Genomic DNA, 23,135 nt, shown 5'->3' with positions numbered 1-23,135 from the left:
ACTGCAGGAGCAACAGCAGGGAGAACACTGACCTGAGAAGTTTCCATGACAACTGACAGTCGAGAGAGAGGTTTTCGGGGGTTGGGTTACAGGTCTGGACGCCGCCACGATAGAAAATGAAAAGTAAAAAAAAAGGCGAGTGACTTTGTGACACAACCAAGTGTGTTATTTTTGGTTCCTAAGTCACATGAGTGCTGCTTTTTTTTTTCTCTCTTTTTGACACCATTTTTCGAGTGTGCTTTCACGTGCGCAGTGCACATTTGACAGAGTGAAGACACATGCTGATACACACTGATGTGTAAGAAGCTCGGCGGGGCTTTTTGCAAACTCCCAATACACGTCCATCTTGGAGGGTCAGAAGAATCACATCGAGGCCCAAACCCCCGCAGGTGACCATGTCGAGTCCAGTTCTGCCGCGTATGTGACTGGTCTGCTTTTCAGTGCCTCTCTGCTGCCCTGCAGTGCTTTCAGATCAGACTCCAGCTGGCCAGTACAAGCAGCGCATCACTCCAATCCACTGACTGGCTGATTGAAGACATGATGTCTCACTGTTGGTTGGAGGAGAAGATCTGGGTGGTACCAAGCTCTTGTTTACAGGTGAGCTCCTGCTCTCTGATGTGTTAGTACAGCAGTAGTTCAATGTTGGAGTACGTTTTGTGGTACGTTTAAGTCAGACTTGAGTGGTACATCAGTGGTAAGTTAGATAGACGGAAGCAACACAATTCTGTTCCACCAGCTTTTAAAATGACACTAGATTGTGCTCTTTACGTTCTCACCTCTTAATCTATTGCTTTTATAAGTATTGATTATAAATAAGAGTCAGAAAATTGACAAGGGGCTTGATGAGGGTAACAAAACATTACAAAACAGAAATCAAAGAAAAATATCACAATTATCAAAAACAAAGTTAATTCAAAAAATATAAATTAATCTCACTGTGGCCAGTGTTCCAGCTGATATCACTACATAAAAAAGGGTGTGATGAAAAATATGTATTCACAGGGTGTAACAAAAAATATGCCACTTTTAGTTCAAAATAAAACATTTGAAAATGATTAAGGCGATACTGGTAACCTGCAACATAAAAACCAGGCAAACAACAGAAGAAAATTAGAAAAAATGAAAAGAGCACAAGAAATGATAACCACTGACAGCAACATGAGAAATATCTGAGAGCCAAATGTTGTGGAGCAGTTGGAGAAACCCCATCGCCACAAGCACTGCAGGTAAATGTTGTCTTAATGGCTTTGTAATGGCTGAAAAACAACCCAACCACATACGGCTTCACTCCGAATACCAATCAAATTTTTTTTCCTTAAAAAAACAAAAGGCTCGTCTTATTCCCGTGGCCTGATTCCTGTGTGTTGCTCCGGAAAGCTCTCTTCTTTGTTATTGTTTACGTCGTCTAGCTAAGATGTGTTTCCCAGTGTCTTTATGGCCTCTGTTAAGTAACGATGAACAGTGTAAGGTCTTGGATAGAAAGTTCCATGCATTCCAAACGCCTACATTTTTTTAATCCAATATACACTTCTTCAAAGACATGGCAAGTTGAGGATCGTTGGGCGGGGATTAGAAAGAAAGAAGAATCAGCATTCAAGAAACGCAGAGAGGTGAAGGAGAGCGGGACCAAAGGGTTTCAACAGTTCCAATCTGGAATGTAGATAGAAACAGAGCAAACCGTGGAAAGAAACACATGCCGACACACTCATTCTCTGCGTGTCGGCGACGTGATTTTTATTGTCTTATTCATTCAACGTCACATTAATTTCCCAAGAGGTCATTAGTACCAGAAAAGCCTGCAGCGAGTTTTATTCCATTTCCCTGCCCTTTCTTTACTTTAAGGAGAGATAGAAACGAGGAGAGAGGCTGGTTTGGTGCTCTTACTCCTAGTTGAGCACAGGACTGTGAAACCAAGGATCCTAGCATGCCTGACGTAAAGCTGCCATTTCCCGTATGCTGTTGGCAGGAAAAAAGCAGCTTTCATATAAACGATGAAGTCGTCAGCGTATGGGAGTAGAATTACACCACCCTTTCATTTCCTTCCATCGATGTCGCAGCGTTAAATCCACATGGAGGGCTGAGGTGGTCGATGGCTTCCATTGGTTCCACTTGTCTTCAATGGCTGTGGTGGAAGTAGAGCTCCCTCTACTGGTCTGGAAGAGCAGCAAAAACAAAAACCTGTTTCTTTTCGTAATTTCTTCACTGTCTCTTTTTTAAGGAATGGGTGGAGGAGATGTGTCTAACTGCTACAGGTTGGTTCGAGGGCTCCGTGGTAGTTTGGTGGAGTCTAATTCTTTGGCCTGGGATTGGCTGGATTGAGGATAGTCCTTCAGAGGATGGATCTTGGCTTGGAATGATCTGTGAGAAAACAAAAATGTCATTTAGTTAAAGATACTGAAGACAACCCTTTTGTCTTTGTAGATTAAGGTATCAACAATAGATTTCTTGCATAATAACTAAAACAAACATAACTTGTTGCTGTTCATCTTATTTACAATATCTAGCAATGGGACTTCAGTATTTCAGATATATGAACACTATAGCAAACATTGTTTTGCACTTATCAACTGCTTTCCTTCCAACATGGGTTAGAGTTATAGAATAGAAAAATCTCTATTGTAACACAGGAGCTCAACATATTTGTGGGTGCAAGAACCATTCAAAGTTGAAAATGCATGAGGCACACAGGAAAAGAGTGAAGGGGATTGCTGTATAAAGTTGCAATGATGTAAAAATGAAGTTGGCCACTAGATGGTATTGTAGTCTCAGAAATGCACCGTTGCCCTACAGTATACAGTAATGTACATGAAGGTTTTCATCCAGCTCATGAGATATTTGTCATCCTTCAGTGAAAGGCAGCTAGACCTGCTCCCTGCAATAAAGCTTGGACATATTTAAATCAGAATCATCCTTTCTCTTGAGTTTTTTGATTTTTCCCTTCAATAGAAAGGGTGTATGGGGACGATAATGCCTTGTATCTGCATGTTTTAAATTCAATGTTACAAATACTGAGGCAAATGAAATTAAAAGTTACATTAAGTTTGATACATATTAATATTTTTATTAATCATTCAGGCATATTAGTGCATGAAGGCTTCTTGCTGAACAAACCCAAAGCTATGCAGCCCTGACTAAGATCCTTGTCGAGTCAACATCATCAGTGTCACTGATTTGTGTTCAGAAAGCCCACAGCATGCTGGTATCTGTCCTCTGTCTAACATTCATTCATTATGAGAATATCCTAGCCTCAGATCTTCCTACACATAGCTGCAAAGAGCAATTATGATAATGGAAGCAAGAGCAAGAGTGCAAAGAGTTTGTCTAGTCAGGAAAAACTGAAAAATGAACAGTACTTCAACAAAAGCCAAATGTTTTTGTTCACAGTGAGTATTTCCAGCATGAACCAGCTGGACTGGGCAGCAGGAAAACAAGGCCAGAGATATTCCTAACATCCCCAGACACCACATCAGCCTGTGCTGACACAGCACCTCTCGGTATAATGGGAAAGGCGCATGTAACATTTCTGCCTGAATAACACAGGACTGAAGTTACTGGTATGATCTGGCACATCAGATTTACGTCACAGCTCTGAGGAGGAGGCCTTTTATCGTGCAAACTAGGTGCTGCTAAGTGCTCTTTTGCTTAGTATTAAACTATAATGCATCTCTACTTCTGCAAACCGGGATATTGTTCACTCTCGCATTTGCTTCTAAACCTTCCCCCTGCTTCACTCTAACAGACAGCGAGAACACTTCAGAGCATATATAGACACTGCAGTAATTAGGCCCAATATAAAACATCTGTGTATCCCAGACACACTATCTAGATTCACCTGTGGCCACGGTGGCCTCCAGTGTCTCTACAATGTATTTCAACCCTGCATCCAATTTACATTTAAATGCAATGAGACTAACCTTAATATTTTCAGTTGCCTAAACCTGTAAAACCTGCTGTTACACACAAAAATGACTCATTTTCGTGTGATGAATTGTTGCATAGGAGGTTTGTGTATGTGTATAACTAACAGTTGTAAATCAAATATATAATTTTTTGTCAATCAGGTATTTTTTAGAAGCTTTGGGACTCTATAATCAAGTATCAACATGTCTCCCAAATGGATCTATGAATACTTGTACAATCACTGCCCTCTGGTTTTCCTTCCCACTGTGCCTGACCCAGATTAACTCCTGCAAACATGCTGTATATTTTATATGTGTCCAGCACCAGACTTAATCTGTTCCAGTGAAAACAGGCTCCCAAAGGGCTAGTACACAACACACACACACACACACACACACACACACACACACACACACACACACACAGGCACGATGACGCACTCAAAGATGTATGAATATAGGCACGGACACATGCACACACACACTGGCTGACTCATTGGACAGAGGGAGGGAGGGAAAAAACACTACATGGCCTAAAGTATATGGACAGGTGCTGCTGTGTACTTATTATCTCTTATGCTTTGGGCTGGACACCATAGCTCCAATTAAGGGAAACTTTAAAGCTGCAGTATATAATGATATTTTAGACAAGAGAGAGTTTCCAGTGTTGCGGCAAGAGTTTGAGCAAAACATTTTCCCGAGTCATCGTGACTGCATAATTTGAGGTCCATAAAGAAATGTTCTTCCAAGTTGGTGTGAAAGAAGTTGGCTGACCTGCACAAAGGCCTGGCTGCAACCGCATCCAGCACCTTTGGGCTGAACTGGGAGTGGAACTGGAGCAAGGACAACATCAGTGCTCACTAATGCCAACTAATGCTGAATAGGAGCGGCCAGGTTCTAACAATTCAAAGCCTCCAAGAGGAGTGGAGGCTGTTCTTACAACATATCAATACCGATGGTTTGGGAGTGAGACGCTCAACCGTCACATTTGGGTATGTGCTGTTGTCCACTTATGTTCTTGTCATGTAGTGTACCATTGAGAGCAGTGAGGGGCATGACAGGCAAGAAAGAGACAGAATGGAGTTGAAAGAGCAAGACATTTTGTTTCTCCATGGGTGGTGAGGGGGCTGAAAGTAGAAATGGAAGAGCCAGAGAACTAAAATGGGGAGAGCCTTACAGTAATAGAAGGAACAAGACAAGACATACAGAGCGAGAAAGCGAATGAGAAAGTGGGATTCTTGACAGAGCAAGAAGTGAGAAAGCGAGAGAAAAAGGAGAGAAAAAAGCAGTGATGTTTGACAGTGTGGGAGGAGAGATTTCTCTTTGCAGCAGTCACATGAGGCAGTTAGTCAGCGCATGGCTGCACAGCACACAGAGACATACAATCCAGGCTCAGTATATTATCTTTTATGGCACACATGCAACTTCAATGCCTGCTCATCCCCCACGGTGCATCTAAAGCTTCAAAACCCACCGCGCTGAGGCAAAATACTGTACCGCCAATGAAAAACAAGAGCATGTAACAGATTTTCTGTCTTTGCTGCCCTTATATAACACACACCCCCACCCTTTATCAGAGCCACATGGCATGAAATGAGCTCCTCCTTAAAATTACAATCAAACATAACTAATGTACTTTGGCAAATCTTTTTCGTCTTAGCTAATGCAGGTTTATGTTGAATGAATGCCTTCAACACGCCTCGTGTAAGGATGCTGTCACCGTCAGATGATTCAAAAAAGTAAATCCACACGCCAGTTTCGAGAAGTGTCGAAAGATTGATCTTTGAATAGCATTTTTGATTAGTTTACAATGTAGTTAACTCAATAATGCTGCTAGCAAAACCGTGCTAACAACCGCTGCCTTTAATCACACAAAAATTACAGAATTGTCATTGATATACATGAGAACAATGTGTGACACACTGAACCTCTAAATACAGACTTCTGAACCTTTATGCAACATAACATTGTATTTGTAAAACGCTGTAAGGAGCCGAAGCTCATTTCTGCAGTTTCAGAGAATTAAAGCAAACACTCAGGCATGGCCTGATGAGTCGGCATGATGCAAAACCGTTTAGCAAGAGTTTCTTTAACTGTTTCAAACCCACCTCTCTGCCTGTATTCTCAGCTTTGTATCATATAATTACGAAACCACTTTTGTGCCTTTTCCCTCTGAATTGTTCATCTGACTGGTTTATATTTAGGTTTTGCGGTCTTTAGGTGTTTGTCACACCTCAGAAATATTTCTGACTTCTGTGATGTTTCAATCAAAGTGAAGCTAAAAACACCCTGAAATATACCTTCAACATTTTTAGACTTTAAAAGGCACCAACGTGCGATGACAGCACAGTCAGAGCAAAGTCAGATGCTCTGAGAGACGAATCAGTCTGCTGGGCTCAGTGACTCACACTGAAGGATGATTAAAGACGAACTCTAATGCCAGTTTAATTTCATTTTTGAGCAACATTTGGCTCTTTGATTCATCAGGAGACCGACTGAGCTGCAGGACTGGTTCTGATCATGTCTGAAGCTTGATGTTTCATTGTCACTTTACTCTATAGGTTCAAGTCAGACAGTGGCACATGATTCGCTGGCTTGCTCTGGGAACAAGAGATAGTTTCGGTGAAAGTTTTGTTTTGGGCTGAGCTTGACAGCAGGCTTTTAAACTCATACAACCCAGATGCCAGCGATTTTCAGGAGCAGGCCACAATACAACAGCTGCAAAAACACAGAGGCAGTGACATAACTGGCTTCGGGCTGCGCTGGAGGAACAAGCTTGTATCCACATGACAACGATTTAGATATGGAGATGGAGAACTACAGATGTACAAATGTCCTGAAGGCAAAGTGATAAGTAAATTAAAACTGTGCTTTTGTACTCAGATTGTGTTTCTTAAGGTTAGAAAAATGTTCTGTTTTCTAAAGGGGCCCTGCCTTTGTTGGCACATTGCAGATTATCTTGGTATGTGACTGACGCCTGTTGATGAGTGGAACCGTGTAAAGCCATCTTTTTCAAAAGTTTGCCATGCTGGTGTTTGATCAAAGTTTGTATGTCGACCAATCATGCGATAGACCTGTCTGTGTGATCCAAGTCCAAAAACATATGGAACTACTGTATATCAGCTCATATAGGTTTTTCATTCAAAAGCAATCCAAGTGTGCTGAGTCATCTTGCAAGATCACATGATCCAGATGATGTAAAACTAACATAAACACAGACGTTCTGATTTGTCAGTGAGCTTTAATGTCCCATGGTGATGTTGTGATACCTTATCATCCTGAAAAAATACAATAAAAAATATTTATAGTTAACTATCCAATCAATCCCAATCCATAATTGGTTAAATGCTGACAGAATCAGTGCTAGCCAACTTTCCAGTTTTGCAGCCGATCTTGTTCACTTAGTGTAATGAAGTATCAGAGTGTAATTCTTCTAAACCTTCAAAGTTCAGGATTTGAACATTTCTGACCTCTGTGCCTCCTCTTGGAAGAATCGAGGAAGACATTAATATAATACACATGATTTAAAACACTTAACATCAGACCAGATAAACACAAACTACAAAGTAGATGTTCCAATTTCAGCTTTGTAAAACAGAGCCTGATGGGAAAGTTAAAGGCCACTTACTGTCTGGCCTGCCAGAGAGAGCAGTGTGTTCTCTCTGCCAGTGCGTGCTCAGGCCTGAGACATGAAGTATCCAGAGGATTCCAGTCCTTGTTGGCTGCAACAGGAAGCAGCAGCATTTTAGATGAGGCGTTTTTCTTAATAGGAAAATCCACCCTCTGACACATTGTTCAGCATTATCGGACCAAACAAACTCCACTGCGTACCAATGGGCTGCATATGGTTAAATGGGTATATTTCCATTACTTTAGGAGGCTGACACAGAATTAACATAGAAGTTGGTGTATGCTACTTGGACTCAGATTCAATGTACATGCTGTTACATCATCAATGCACACTATTTCTTTCCCCTCAAACGACCAACTCCAGAACAAGGTTCAGGACAAAGACTCAAAAATGTCTGTTGCAACCAAACATGCAGTTCAGCCACTGCATCAGCTCCTCTGATTGATGGTAAGTTAATTAGTGAAAACAGCTGGTGAATGAGGAGTGTTGGCCATCCAGAGTTCCTGGCTGGAAATTGTGGCAGAAAATAAAAATACCAACTAATCACGAGTCCACATGTGTGCAGGCATTTCTTAAAACAGGGGTTTTCCTGCTTGTTCTTCTGTCCATTCAAGCACTATTTAAAAAAACTCTCTGTCTATATAAAAATTGAAAAAGCACACCTGAAGTGATGTCAATAGCATCCCAAACCAACAGGCAGCAATCTAACCTGAACCTTAAAGCCACGTTGGCCAAGCAGAAGCAGTTTATCTACAGCTGGAGGTCCAGTCCTACCATGGTGAAGGTATGACTCACCTTTGCCTTAGTAAACAAAGGAGATAACGGCGGCTACATTTTGAAAAGTATTCTAGTATGTGTGGAGGCCTAAGATTGCAGGTGAAATGGCAACTTAAATACTCACCAGTATGCTCAGCTCTCCTCTCTGTATCCTCCCCCCTCTCTCTCTTTTTCTTGTCTCTCTTTTAGTAAATCAAAAGCTGGGGGAACTTCACAGGTTTTTCTGGTACAAAGCCTCGTGACGTCTTCATTTGACATTTACATAGTCCTGCAAACACATGGATACATTCACTTCATTTAGAATTTGTTCTAATTTCATGTTAAGCAAGCTTCCTCAGTCAAAGCTGTGTTGTTGCTATACCTCTAAATGCACAGCAGGTAGGTTATTTCTGTATTCAGGGTGGGGTTCCCCATTGAGAGAAGTTTAAGTCTGCAAGCTGTAAATCATTCACTTCTCTCAGTGCTGTCCATTTACATCGCCCAGACCAACTCCTTTCAATTCACAGGCCCAATAATGAAATATTCAACATGTGTGGCTATGCATGGTTCATCTGTCGCTGTCTTATTCATTGTTCTGGGGTTTTAAAACCTCAAAACTTGGAACGTGTTTTTGGTTTCATGTCTTCGGGAAGCCCATTCTCAGATCATTCACATCTCAAAGCAGTCAAGTCCATGTGTCCAGCTCTGGTGGTGGTAGTGTATACAGTGTGTGGAACCCTTGACTTGACGCCACCACATCACAGTGCTGTGTGCTCACCAGTGATAACCTGCTCTGTAAACACACACCCTGTTTGATACCGACAGGGTGTCATAGCAGGAATAAGATGTCATTGTCAGTGTTAAATTTTCAGGACCAAAGAATAAGGAACACACAGAGAAGAAAACACACAAAGACTCACAGACACACTGCTGTGGGAACACACTGCCTGTTCTGAGTAAACCACTTTAAGCTGCTCGCTCTCTGTTGCCAAAAAGAGTCAACACACAACATGCTGGAGCTATCTGTCAACATCCCAGTAGACTTTGAACCAGATCTATTTTTATACCTAATGCTGAGATGCACTTGCTCACTGAAGAAGAGAAGAACTGTTTCCAATTTTTTCTACAGTCATTGACCAAAATACTGCTGATGACTTGCTACTCTTATTTAACACGTCATTGCACTAGCTCTAGCGGCTAAATAAATAAATGAATCTACGTGGAGTTCATGAGAACAAAATTGTCAGCTCAGGTAAAAACAAGACAAAGGATGAAGTTGAGCTGAATTGCAAACTGCTCTTTTCAAACTGTTTTGTATCTAAGAAACTCAGCTGAGACAAAGACTCAGTAGAAAATAAACCTCCTTCCAGGTTCCCACTCTGCTTTCAGTGCTTCTTTAATGAATGATCTGTGTTCTGCAGCTCTGACTTTATGACTTACTGAGGTACAGGAGAATGACATGAAAGAAATGACGCACCTTAATCTTGGCACCTCAGAAGAAAGAGGTGAACTTCTTGCCAAAGCCGGAGATAGCTGGAGGAAAGTGGACAACACAAAGAGGTTAAAGAGGTTAAATAGTTCCGTAGTTCTGCATCTCTCTGTGGTCATTTTGCATCTCTTGGTAGTTGCTGTGTGATTGACTTTGAAACAAGAAATGTTAACAGTGAAACAGAGGCTCAGATCCTCCTTGAGCCCTTGGCCAAGTGATGAAGTAAAGTAACTATCTAGTTGGAAAAGTGTCTTTAACCAACAATTACTAGACTATCAGTATGGTGGTGATCTATAGTAATAGCTGCTACCTTTTCAACATGACTGATATCCGTCATTATATTTGAATTGTGCTGTTATTCAGTGACTTTTTTGTCGTACCTTCTCCCAGTTTGCCAGCCTGCTCAGCGGCTCCTCCAGGCAGGATCTTGGACAGCACGCTGTCTCCCTCCATGCCAGGCTGACCTGCTGCTGCACTACCAATACCTCCTGGCCTAGGAGCTGCCTTGGAGCCTGGAGAGAAAAACAGAGAGTAGACGTGAGGACGACCAGAGGACAAGAGGAGTCAGTATCTGTGCAGGTCTAATATTAGGTGGCATATGCCGGTGTACATATTTTTTCTTCTTCCATGATGACGTCTTTGGTGTCAGGTGTTCAAGTGCTGTTGTGTGTGTCTTTTCAGTGGTCTCTTCCTTCAGTTCCACTATTGCCCCTGTTGATTTTTTCCTGCCCTGTCAGTGTACTGATTCAGTGATAATTCCTAAAAGTACTTATCAACTGTTAGATATTTCATTTAACAAGTGACAAATAATACAGTTTGAGATTAAGAGTATGGTTAAGTCAAGGTTAAGAAACTAAAAAACTCTTGGCTGTGGCTGCGTAAAGATAGATAGCTGCAGCTAGCTTTGATTTTCTTCACCAACTAATCAGACAATCTCTTGAAATAAAATGTCAGAAAATAAACAATTTCCTGAACTGACATATTCAAGCTGCTTGTTTTGTCCAACAGATGCTCTAAAACAGACACGTATTCACAATATTGAGAAGAAAGTCGCAAATATTCACATATGAGTAGATGGAACCAGTGATTGGATTTTTACTAATATGAATATTTAAACAGTTAATCAGTTGCCCAAACTGTTGCCTATGACCTGATGATCGAATGTATTTATTGTTTAAGGTCTAGAGAGGTCATTGTCCTGGTACAATGCATTATTAAAAAACACAACATCGATCCATATATTTACCAGACTGCAGAAAAGACAACCTACTTCCTGCATCAGCACTGAACTTTCCAAACATGAACATATTTCATAGAGAAAATGAATAACCCTCACACTGTCCCACCCACCTACAGACTGCCTACCGACTCAACAAATTAACTTAAATACTTAATATGAAATTTACTTGCTAACTGACTCACTATGTAGTGACTTGGCACAATCAGCCTGATCTGCTGCCTTGAAATGAAACCCCTCCCACTGTGGGATAATCTGCAGATTAATCTAAGATTAGATGAGACAGCACACACCAGTTACATAATACAGACACAGTGGGCAGCAGCTGGCCAGACACGGAAGTGGTGGGAGTGTGTGTGTGTGTGTGTGTGTGTGTGTGTGTGTGTGTGTGTGATTATTATACTGTACCTATGCCCGTGAGCGGGGGCTGGGCGGCTTTTGTGGCCATGACAGGCGCCGCCTTTGCTCCAATAGCTGTTGCCGGTGGTGTGTCGATCTTTGCCTGCAGAGAAAGAGACATGGAGAAGATGAAACAGCAGGCGTGACTCTTCCTGACTTATCTCTATTTACTCAAACAAAACCTGGACGAGAGAGTGAGGCAGAGAGACATGAAGAGAGGCAGCAACAAAAGGGAGAGAAGAGAAAGAGATGGAGCAACAGAGGGTGATAGAGAGAGCTGCTCCCCATGTTGTGTTGTGACAGCTATGATAAATGACATGAATGGCGACAGACTGAATGATGGGTTTCAACATCTTCAGCACAGCCAACTGTCAATCTGAGGATTCCTGTTGAGAAAGTTATCCACCTCTGCTCAGAGGTCCATTCAGAATTTTAAGATTGAAGAAAAACAAGTTGATCACATTTACTTTGTTTCTTGTCCAGGCAGAGAATATGTTAGAGTAAAAATATTGCAACCTTTGGATAGCATATATAATCAATGCATTTATATATTGTCAGGACAGCTCTCAGCCAGTTAGTTAAAGTAGGCCATTAGATGATTATGGCTCTCACTTGAAATGAGCCCTATCACTGATCATACCGACACAGCTGAGACATTCCCAGTTAAGTGATTTGGCAAATAAATACGACAATTTATGTACGGATGAATCCCGGAGGACCTGAGGAGAGCTGAATAAATTAAATATAAGATCTTGCTCCATTATTTTCATACCAGGCATTTCAATGTATTACTTTTTGAAAGTTTCCTCGAAAACTTTGTGCGCAATTGCCTCCATTGTTGCAACATACACTCCAAATGAGCAAACTCTGTCCTTTAATGAATGAATCTCTGAGTGAGTCTCAGTTTTGTACTGAGTTCTGATGTTGATGTCAATCAAACTTGCATTCAAGCAGTTTAAATTGCACTAACCCGAATGAAGGGGTGGCATATGAATAGCATATTATTGATTTCAGTAAACATTTGCGAATGTTGCCACTGTAGATGTCCCACATTTTCTTCCCTGCATCTCTTTGTCTGAGTGGACTACTTTGGAAATGTTCTGCTGAGTCACTGTGGGCAGTCTGAATGCTTTGTGTTGCTCTGCCCTCAACATTTGAGGACTAAATTACAGCGGCTGCTGCTGCACGAGCAGAGAGAGGCTTCAGGAAAGATGCAGACCAGACCTTTTCTGACATCCATCATTGTAACAGGAAATACAGTATGTCCGGTTCTGGCTCTGTTGTGATCTCTCAAATTTTGAAGTTCTTACTTTGTGTCATCTGTTTTCTGTAAAGCGCTCTGTGTCGCTTCTGTTTAAAAACACTCATGTATAAAGTTGACTTGACTTGACAGACACTGGGCTGATGCCAAATAATCACATAATATTCTTTAGTTGTTCCTCAACTGACTCCAGTTTAGCAGCAAAGCAGAGGTGCAGCAGCACACAACATTTCATTTTTTAAAGCCACTTAATCAATGCTTTTAATTACACAATGAACCTAACATAAGAGTGTAAGTGAATGAGCTTTCAGACTCAATAATAATCACGTGACAAATTCTATTTACTGTTTATGGCTTCCTGTCAGAGCTATTCTACTGCAGAGCTTTCAGAATAATTTCCACGACAAATTCCTGCATAATTTGATATCAGGCCATATGAATTATTTCACTTCGCTTTCTCGCTGATTGTACAACAACGAAGCAATATGAAAATCGAATGCCTCTCAAGAGTGAAAGCGCGTCACGAATAATTTGGGGACATTCATAATGGACATGGTGACAGTGGCTTTGTGAACTTCATTAGCAACACATTTATATATTTATTCGAGATAGATTGAATTTAGGAGCAAGTCATTCAACTGCTGTATCTGAATTTTCATGTTAAATGTCATAATCAGATTTCTAGACTCCAATAGCAAATAGATTTACATGGATTTATGATTATGAAGTAAATGCAGGGCAGAATAGACTCTGCAGGGAGACATTTTGAGTGCCAATTTCTTGAGTGTCTAGCAGACAGTGAATCAGCTACATTCAGTTATCAGCTGCCTCTGTGTTAATCACAGTGTTAGATAAGGCCTGCCAACAGAGGCACAGCAGAATATAAATAAACCATCTGAACTGGGAGGAGATGGACCAGCTCTTATCTCTGGGAGCATGGAGGGACATGGGAAGATGATGGGAAGCAAGAGCTGAGAGTGATTACTGGTAAACTGGAAAACTAGGAAAATGTCAAAGTGGAGGAAAGAGGAAAGGTGGGGCTGGTGCAAAAAAAAAAATGACTGGGAGGAAACAGACAATGGAGGGAGAGAAATAAAGGTAAATGAATGTAAGGTGATGGAGTAACGGATGCACGAGGAAGAACAATCTAACAAACGGGTGTTAGGAAACGTTAAATTATTAAGAGTAGGGTGTCCAGAGAGAGAGATAAGGATCTCTAATGAGAATGGTCTGTTACATCAAGATGATGAAATACTAAAATGCAATTTTGTCATGATTATGAAATACTTCTTTTGTGACCTAAGGAAACAAAGAAAACCAGACTGTTTGGTCGAGGCCACAAAGTAACGTTTCCATGAAAAACACATACAATTAAAAAGCCCTCTCTGGTGTGTGTGACAGAAATGTGACTGTGATCTGTGGTGCATTAGTTCTGCAAGACAACATCACCAACAGATGAGGCATATGCAGCACATACTGTGCTTTTCCTGTTTCAAAGTATCACATCAGTCACACAACCATGCAGCGACGGAAAAAAGAAATGACTGTAAATCTGATCTGAAAGCAGATATATCGCCAATTTTTATTTTGGTTCAAACAGAAAAAAAAGTATCCTTTGTGTTGTTATCAACCATCTCTTTAACATATCAACTGGGAGCAACCACTGCAAATCTTTGAACTCACCATGGCGGGTGGTGTTGTTCCTGCTGGACCTGTCTGTCTGGCCTGGCCAGTAGGTCCACCTGCTGGTCCCATCTGCCCCGGCTTGGCTTGGCCCTGCCCCATGCCCATGCCCATGCCCATACCTTGTCCCTGGGCTGCGGGCTGCTGCTGAGGGCCAGTGACCGCTGTGGCACCGGGCTGTCCTGGCCTGGCCGCTGATGTCTGGGCCTGTTGCTGAAGCTGGGTCCTCTGTCCTGGAGCTCCATCTGTCTGGGGGCCTGGACCACTCTGTCGACCTGATCCTGTAGACCCACCAGCAGGGCCCTGAGCACGGGCAGAGCTACTGCCAGATCTGGAGGAGCCTGGATGGAGGAAGGATGGGTGGGATTGTTTTTAGGAACAGTTTTCACTGTTTCAATGTTTCAAAAATGTCTCATCTTACCACAAGAACTAGAGAAAGAAAGGACAAAAATTCAGCCTTTCACAGCAGATACTATAATATCAGGAGCACTGTGAATCCCGCAGAATATTACTTGGTGTCAAAATGCAGGGAATGATTGACAGCCCACAGCAATCATGTGTACCAAAAGGATTCAGTCAATAAATTTGTGATCTTTGTGTCATCTGTTCCTTGTTTCATTTGAACAAACCAACTTTGAATGACGAGCTCCAGAAAATGAGGTCTAACTTATCCAGTCAAATTTCTTCATGCATCTCTCCCTGAGAGTCCAATCTGCTGATTAAGGAACTGCAGTATTTATTTTACAATCTGATTTTCTTATTATTATAATGACATTTCAGTTTTTATTACATTGTATACAATAGCAATTGACAGGTGAAGCAGGAATGAAAGAGAAGACGGCTTGCAACACATTTTGTGAGCAAAGATCAAACCAGCGATTTAATGAGTATACTGCTAAACACACAGCCAGTGCACCGCCCTGGGAGAAAATATTTCCTTCAAAAACTTTCGCTTGATGTAGTTAATTAAAAACTGTTGATCCTTGAGGGGACAGTTGATTGTACAAGAGCATCAAACTCAGTCTGAACAACAGGGGATATTAAATGTTTGTGCCTCAGACCTAAATAACATATTCACAGGGATCTTATCCAGGGATCACATCTTATTATTGCTCCAGTAATAATCTGAGTGCATACCATAGTTTAGGAAACTGGGTTAAGGTCTGTGGGATAAAAAATGGATACAATTGTTACTTCATTCATTCAATATGGTTCACAGTCTTATTTACCCAGGGTGACGGGAATGGTCAGGATGTCCTGGGAGATGTCACACTCGGCGTGTCAAGACAAAAAATTCTGACATGCTGGTTTTTTTCACCAGGGTGTCATTGGGCGTTCCAGATGCTGCATGACAGGTCATTTAGCATGTCACACAACATGAGTACACAGTTCATGATACTCGTACTCAGCCATGACGCTGGTGATTAGTTGGCCAAACAACAAAATCGTCTCAACATCGGGCTAGATTTGTCCAGGCATTAGTTCGCTGATGATGATGATGATCATCATCATGATGATCAGACTCTAGGGTGCTTCTGAAGAAAGAATTGTAAATAGTCTTCCCCTTCATACCTGACTGACCTCCTTATACCTTGTATTCCTCCAGTGCTCTCTGCCGTCAGTATACAGAGCCCCTGTCTGTCCCCAGAGGTAAAAAGAAGTGAGCTGGCTAAAGGCCTTTTCCAATCGTGCCCCCTTGCTTTGGAATAACCTCTCTGTTGACATCACTCTGACTCTGCTGAGACCTTTAAATCCAAACTTAAAACTCATCTTTTTGCCTTAACTTAACTTGCTTATTCTTTGATTTGTTCAGGCCTTGTAGCCCTTCCATTATCCTTTCAGCAGGTCAGTCTCAGTCTAAATTATTTTATTGAGACTAGTGTTTATAGTCTGTGTTTGTCCTGCCAACAAGAAAACTGTAAACTTTCTGAAAACCACTGCATCTCTCTAACCCTCTGTTTGTTGTCCCACAAGCAAGCTTTGCTCTCTCTCTCTCTCTCTCTTTCTCTCTCCTTTGTGTGCATGTTGCCATTGTCTCTCTCTCCTTCTGTGAGTTAGTTTCCATTCTCCATCTGTGGACAGTGTACTTGAGCTTTGCCTCTTGTGTACTCTGTCCTCTTTCCAGGTTTCCATGGTGTAGAGGAAGTACTGTGGCTCAGCTCTGTTTTGATGTCCTCCCAGATCCATATTCTTTATATATGTGTACAGCCTATAATTACGACACTCCGATTGGCCACACTGCAGTTTTACTAGTGCATGTTTGCCTGTCCTGAAAGAGGAATTCCTCCTATTCTTTTTTTACTCCTCCTGAGGTTAACAAAATATAACTGACTTGGAAACTTAACTGAGTTGACATATAAAGCTCTTCTGTGTCAGGTGTAAAGGTGCCCTGTATCTACCTGGTGGTTGGCCCTGCATGTCCACTGCCTGCTGGGTCTTGCTGCGTGAGGAGCGGTGTGGATCCCCCTGTCTAGAGGAACGCTGGCCGTGGTGGTGCCCAGACGGATCCCGGGAGTAGTCTGAAGAGTGGTACCCTCCAGATCTTGAGTCGCCGCGCCTTCCTGAAGATGAGGATCGTCCTGAAGGGTCATGGCGCATTGATGGGTCTTTGGGGTGCCCCTTAGATGACCTTGAGGACCTTGGCTCATCTGAATGACGCGACGAAGATGAATGTCGGCCAGAGCTGCCATGGTGCCGGTGGTCACGGGATGAAGAGTGTCGCCCTCCATGGCCGTACTCATCCTGGGGCCACAGGTCCTCCTCAGGGGGCTCATCGTAATCATGGTAGGTGTGTTTGACATTGTGCCGACTCCTCCCAGATGAGTGGCTGCTGCCGTAGTGTCGAGAACTGGAGCGTGGCTTCTCAAACCAGTCAGTTTCTTCTTGGCCCAGATGGTAGGCTTTGGAAACCGAGAGCAGATCACAGTCAATCTCCATGTCGTTTGGAGACAGCGGCATGCAGGCTGTGAAGGAAGGAGGCAGGAAGAAGAAGACCAACCGCATGCAAAAGAAAAGAATAGAAGGGAGAAGACACAGAAAAAAAGCAGAAAATAAAAATAAAAGTTTTACATCCATGCAGAATACACTTCACATCGCATTCACACATTACAAGACAATATAAACAGGATAAAACACTGCAGACACTGCAAACTGTCTGCTTTGGCAGCTGTTTTTGTGCTCAAACGTTTCACCTTCAAATTTAAAGCCAATGACGTGGAAGAAAATTTATACTAAACAAATATAATTGAAACAACTGCCTTGCAAAAAGCATTTGGATCTCCTTTGTTTCATAGAGACAGCAATACTGGCCCTTTTTTGAATGATACGGTTTAAATAAAGAAGAGACTGTGAGGGACTGTTTTGCAGTGTAGACAAAGAATTCATAAATCAAAACACGTAAACAAATCGTCAATGCCAAATACATAATTAAAGATAAATCCTTGTAAAGAAAAACAATGTTTCTGTGTCGTGCAAAGAAGACCTTTCAAGTGAATCAGAGTGTAGCGAACGAAGAAAACGACCACGTCGAAGAACCATGCGAGTATTGGACAGACAGACGACTGGACGAACAGGCGGAAGGACGGACAGGCAGGCAGACAGACAGACAGCAGTCCACTGATAAGAGAGCTCCAAGTGACTCTCAGGAAGAAGAAAACATCAGCATGCAACGGCTATCTCTGTCTTTCTCTTTTTCTTTGCTAAGCCTAGCCTCTGGGTGGGTGGGGGACGTTTAGATAAACGGTGGGGGCAGTATTAGGTAGTGAGACTGTGTGGGCATTCAGCTCCCACAATTACCTTCGCTGTCTGACACAGCGCAATGATAATCGTCTATAATGTATGTATCATCCGATTTGTAGACATGTGTCCGGGGAAGGTCCCGTATGTGGTCTTGTACATCTGGCAGCGAGTGGCTGGAACCATACTGGCCATAATAGTAATGATATCTATTGCTGCGACTGTCGTATGGGTCGGGACCTAAGCTTGATGATCGTCCAGAACCCATGAACCTCCCCAGGGGACTGAGCGGGCTCTCCTCTTCAGAGTACTGCCGTGTTGGGTGACGCCCCCGGGTGTAGCCAGATCGGTAGGAGCGGTCATCCCTCTCATAGGATCGGCTGCGATACCCAGGGTAGTCCCTGGCTGAGATCTTGTCCATGCCGTAGCCAGTGGAACGGGAGCGGCCGGTGGAGGTGTAATAAATCCGATCATCCTCCTCCACTGCTGAACCGTAGTATCGACTACTGTGAGTGGTAGTGCCAGCGCTGGCATCGTAAGCACTCCTCTTAAAGCCGTAATCCTCGATCAGCTGGCGCCCTCGAATGTGAGAGGAGGGGTATGCCCCACCTGTCGCTGAGGAATAGGAGGCCAGGTCTGCCTCCACATCCCGAGCCTCCTCAATGGGGGAAAACTTGGAGATTTTTTGCTCCATACTCCCCAGTTTCCTGTGCTTGCTGCGTTTGGAGGACATGACAGCAGGAGCCAGAAGGCTTCTGGAGGATGATGAAGGTTTCTGTACCCCGGAGCGGATGCTGCCATGTTTGTAGTCGTAGTCATAGTAATAGGGGGATCCCCCACCCATGCTAGCGCTCACGCTGCTGCTGCTGCCCCCTAGAGGTCCGTGCCTGTAGCTGCTCTTACCCCTGCCGTGGTGGTCGTACAGCTCTTCCTGCATCGCTGCTTCCTCTTCAGGTGCCCTGCCGTACGAGGAGCTGCCAGTTCCCCCACGCGTCGTGCTGCCAATGGTGCTGTGGCCGTGGATGTCGCCCGGATAACGCCCACTGCCGCCATGATGCATCATGTCCCCTGTCGTCGTGCCCAGCCCGTCTTTTGCCGTCAGCTCGCTTACATCGTCAATCATCATGTAGTTTCTAGGGATGTTTTGCTCTAAACCAGGAGCCCCGTACATCCCATCTGCAGTGCTGTAGGTGGAGGGACTGTCTACAGAGTGCCCATAGGCATTGGAAACTGTAGAAGTGTACTGTCCATAAGAGCTGGCTGTGGTGGTGGTGTAGCCATAAGTATTAGCTGTGGTTGTAGTGTACTGGCCATATGAACTAGCTGAGGTTGAAGTATACTGGCCATAAGTGCTCGGTGGCATGGCAGAGTACCCACCATAGCTGCTGGACACTGGTGCTGAGCCATAGGGCCCATAGGAGCTGGCCATGGTTGTCGACCCAGTGTACTGGCCATAAGAGGGGGCTGCACTTGAATAGGTAGCATCCTGGGCTGTGGTTGTGACCACCACTGTGGGGTTGCTAATCGTCTCATAGTTGGTGGGCATCTTGTGCTCCAGATCGGCTAGAGAAGTCTGCCTTGGTCTTCCTGGGTGGACTGTCAGGATATCAGCTTGGGGCTGACCAGGGTATGGGGTGGTCTGGCTGGGGTAGGAGGACACAGCGCTGGGATAGGGTGAGCTGTGGGTGGGGTATGGGGGCTGACCGGGAGGTGCAGGCCCAAAACCTGTATGCCCTGGCTGAGGCTGAGGCTGAGGTGCAGCTGGTAACCCCATGTCTGTCTGGGGGTATGGGGGCTGAGTTTGGGGGTAGGAGTGGGAAGGATAGGAGGTTTGGGACTGGTAAGAAGGTCCAGGAGGGGGGACATGGCTCTGGAGGGGCGTGGGCTGCGGCAGTGCCTGGGACTGAGACACTGTTGGATAGGGAGGCTGGTTGAATGTCGAAGACTGGTATGGCAGACTTGATTGCTGAGTTGGTGCCGCTGGTTGGCTCTGGGGGTACTGACAAGAGAGGAAGGACGAGGTGGGTGGGTACTGGGCTGCTGTATTGAGATCGCTGGTGAACTGGCTGAGAGGGGCCGTGCTTGGCCTTGTTGACAGTAGCCCATTGGTCTCATGTGATGCAGCTGCAGCTGCTAAACGTAGGTTATTCAACTCACTATCAGACATATAGTCCCTAGTGTCCCCCATACACCTCAGGTAGGCAATATCCCTCCTCTCCCTCTCCTTGACCAGTGTCTCTTTCCTTTGATGGATTCCCAGCTCTAAGTATCTCAGTTTAGCATCAATCTCTTTCTCTTCCTCCTCCAGTTCAGCTTGCTGCTTTCTCAGCTTGGTCGACTCTTGTTCCACGGCCTTCAACTCGTGGGTGAGGTCTTTGAGGAGGCTGGCTTTGGCAGCCAGACCAGACCTGGAGCTGGGCTTGAGGCTGGGCACGGAAGGCAGGTAGACCTGTTGGAGGGCGGGTGTCATCATGGGCAGGTGAGCTGAAGCAGTAGTCTCGTCGGGAGGAGGGCTGGGCAGGGTTCGCTTGACCTTACGAAGCAGTGAGCTCTGCTGTAGGGCTGCCAGCTGGAGAGAGAGAAAGAGGAAGGGAGGGATGGAAGAGCAGAACAATATGGGGAGACAAAGACGCATGGAAAGACAGGGATTGGAGAGGTAAATTAGAAGAACGTTGGAGTGAGGAGAGTGATCAATGGGATATGACAATGAGCAAGTTAAATGGAGAGGGATGGGAGATGGTTAACCAAATGTGAACGTGAGATAGACAGGGAGAGGGAACGAGACAGAGGAGGCAGATGAATATGAAAGGAGAAAGGATTCAATAGAGTGAAGGATGAAAAGAGAAAAAGTAAAGAAGAATGGTGAAGACAGAGAAGGAAGACAGGGAAAACAGTGTAGAGAGGAATGAGCAGGGGGTGAGGAAAGAGGGAAAATAAAACAAGAAAAGGAGAAAGGGGACAAAAGAAAGGAGTGGTAGTAGAGGGCGATTCATGGAGAGGGGAAGTGGGAGGAGAAAGTTGAAGGAGGTGGGAGGACATACGGAGTGCACAACAGATAAATAGAGCAGGAGGAAGAGGAGGGAGGAAAACTCAAAAAAGAAGAGAGAAAGGTCAAAGAACAGAAGAAACAAGGGAGGACACAACGACAGGGATATACAAGGGAGACAAAGGAGACACATGTAGACACAAAGACAAGGACAACAGGGAACAAGAGTGGAGCTTGTGTTAGAGGACATATAAAAACATTCCAGTTAGTGGCAAAGGTGGTGCAGCACTCTGTTAATCAATCAATCATCAAAGAAATATTGTCTTAGAAACAGACAGATGCAAGGGAATGATCAGACCAATCATTTTTTCAGACTATGTTCACTGCAGTGTCTCGGTGTGTCTTGGTCTGATTGTGATTTTAGCTGTCTATTTTAACGGCACAACATGGAACTAATAAAAGACTGAATATGAGTGGGCTGACTATTCTGCAAGCAATTGTATGTTGCTCAGATGAGTCAGTGTTTTCTAGTGGCTGATCAATATCATGAATGACATGGCTCATCTTTGTTTTAAATATGTGTAAAAACTATGTCTTTCCTCCCCCTACCAAACATGTTAATTGCATCTTTAAATTTGTAAATAGATCACACCGTGTATCGTGTCGAAAAAACATCCCTGTAGGGAGTTATTAATCATATAATCTGAGCATGTGGGCAATGAAAACATACTCTCAACGCCTCAAACCATGAAGAGAAAATACTGCACAGTGTGAAAAATCTTTACATAACAAACCACATAATAACTACTGTGACTCAATATTGATGGGGAAGATGGACCGTTCTAAAGAAATAAATTAAAAAATCCCTTTAATCATTTCACAGGCACGCCTGCTTTGTTTCATTTATCTTGCCGAGTGTTGCAAACAAGGGGATTACTCCTGAATAATTGGAGGATGCTTAAATCAGGTGACTCAAATCGAATGCATGTTACATCAGCACTGGAGGCTTACATATGCTTTCACTCAGCAGTTAGCAAACACAGAGTCTTTGAAAAATCAGATTAATTGTGAATGAGCCTTTTGCAGCGCTAACGTCGGTTGCAGTCAGGGCCCACCTGCTCTGGAACCACCTGCCTGACGAAGTCATGCTGGCTGAGTATCTTCTTTGAAATCTTAAAACACACATTTTTATCAGACATTGTACTTGAATTTCTTAAAACTTGGTTTAACTTGAATGTCTCTTGAATTTTAGTTTATTACTCTTATATTACTGGAATGTTTTTATTTTCTATTTACTACATTTTATATTTTATTTTATTCATAATTTGCTGATTTTTGCCTTTAGTGAAGCACTTTTCAACTTCGGTTTTAAAAAGTGCTCTATAAACCTACTTACTATAAACCTTGTTACTATTATTTCTCTAGCTATTGATCTGATCTTCATTAATTGGCCTTTCAACCCAAAATATGTTCATTATGAGAGCAGCTTGCCACCTGCCATGTAATAAGGGCAAACCAGACATGCTTAATTTTGAATAGTTATTGCCCCCACTTTGTATGTATGATGACATTCAACTACTGAATAATGCACGGGATTATGATGGTTTGGTCCTTTGTGCCACACTACATGCTAAGAATTTATACATGCCCAAATCACAGTTAAACAGAGATATTTAATAAAGTAAGCTACCTTGTTTAGTAATCAAATTGATTTACTCCTTCAGTGGAGGTTTCTATAATAAAGGCCCACAATACCTCATGAAACACTTATTTCACTTTCATGACAGAAAATAACTTTTGTTTTCCCCAAAGGACACAGAAAACAAAACAATAGTAACACCTGAAAAATCCACAACAAAGGGAATTAGTCATTATAGCATTCACATGAAATTTTCATAGCACTCAAAAGAAAAACAGGGGCGAGGTGTTTCAATCAAAGTTAGCCCATCCAGTTTTAATGCCTCTGGCAGGTTTTGACTCTACTGAACAACAGTGAAGTGAATCAAACTATTCACTAGTGCACAGACACTGACGGTGAGCACTTGTGCCGGGGCTCTGT

The 23,135-nt window shown here is 43.2% G+C and overlaps 1 protein-coding gene across 4 annotated transcripts in view; it reads right to left on the bottom strand.

Moving 5' to 3' along the window:
- Window positions 1–218: 218 nt before the first annotated feature.
- The window catches only part of bsna (bassoon presynaptic cytomatrix protein a), a 148,577-nt gene continuing 125,660 nt past the window's right edge, over window positions 219–23,135 (bottom strand). For 2 of the 4 annotated variants that reach the window (XM_076741304.1, XM_076741306.1), the window contains 9 exons: window positions 18,151–20,659; window positions 16,755–17,255; window positions 14,356–14,696; window positions 11,421–11,514; window positions 10,156–10,287; window positions 9,764–9,819; window positions 8,432–8,575; window positions 7,528–7,621; window positions 219–2,358 (listed from right to left, as the gene is read on the bottom strand). In XM_076741304.1, coding sequence (XP_076597419.1) covers window positions 9,779–9,819; window positions 10,156–10,287; window positions 11,421–11,514; window positions 14,356–14,696; window positions 16,755–17,255; window positions 18,151–20,659 — 3,618 coding nt within the window. In that variant the 3' untranslated portion in view covers window positions 219–2,358; window positions 7,528–7,621; window positions 8,432–8,575; window positions 9,764–9,778. The remainder of the gene's footprint in view (window positions 2,359–7,527; window positions 7,622–8,431; window positions 8,576–9,763; window positions 9,820–10,155; window positions 10,288–11,420; window positions 11,515–14,355; window positions 14,697–16,754; window positions 17,256–18,150; window positions 20,660–23,135) is intronic. The other 2 variants (XM_076741307.1, XM_076741305.1) reach the window with 2 other exon arrangements.

Source organism: Chaetodon auriga, chromosome 10 (genome assembly GCF_051107435.1).
Source record: "Chaetodon auriga isolate fChaAug3 chromosome 10, fChaAug3.hap1, whole genome shotgun sequence".
In the NCBI taxonomy this organism is placed as follows: domain Eukaryota; kingdom Metazoa; phylum Chordata; class Actinopteri; order Chaetodontiformes; family Chaetodontidae; genus Chaetodon; species Chaetodon auriga.
The sequence above is the reverse complement of the archived record's forward strand: the minus strand, read 5'-3'. Positions and strand labels throughout refer to the sequence as shown.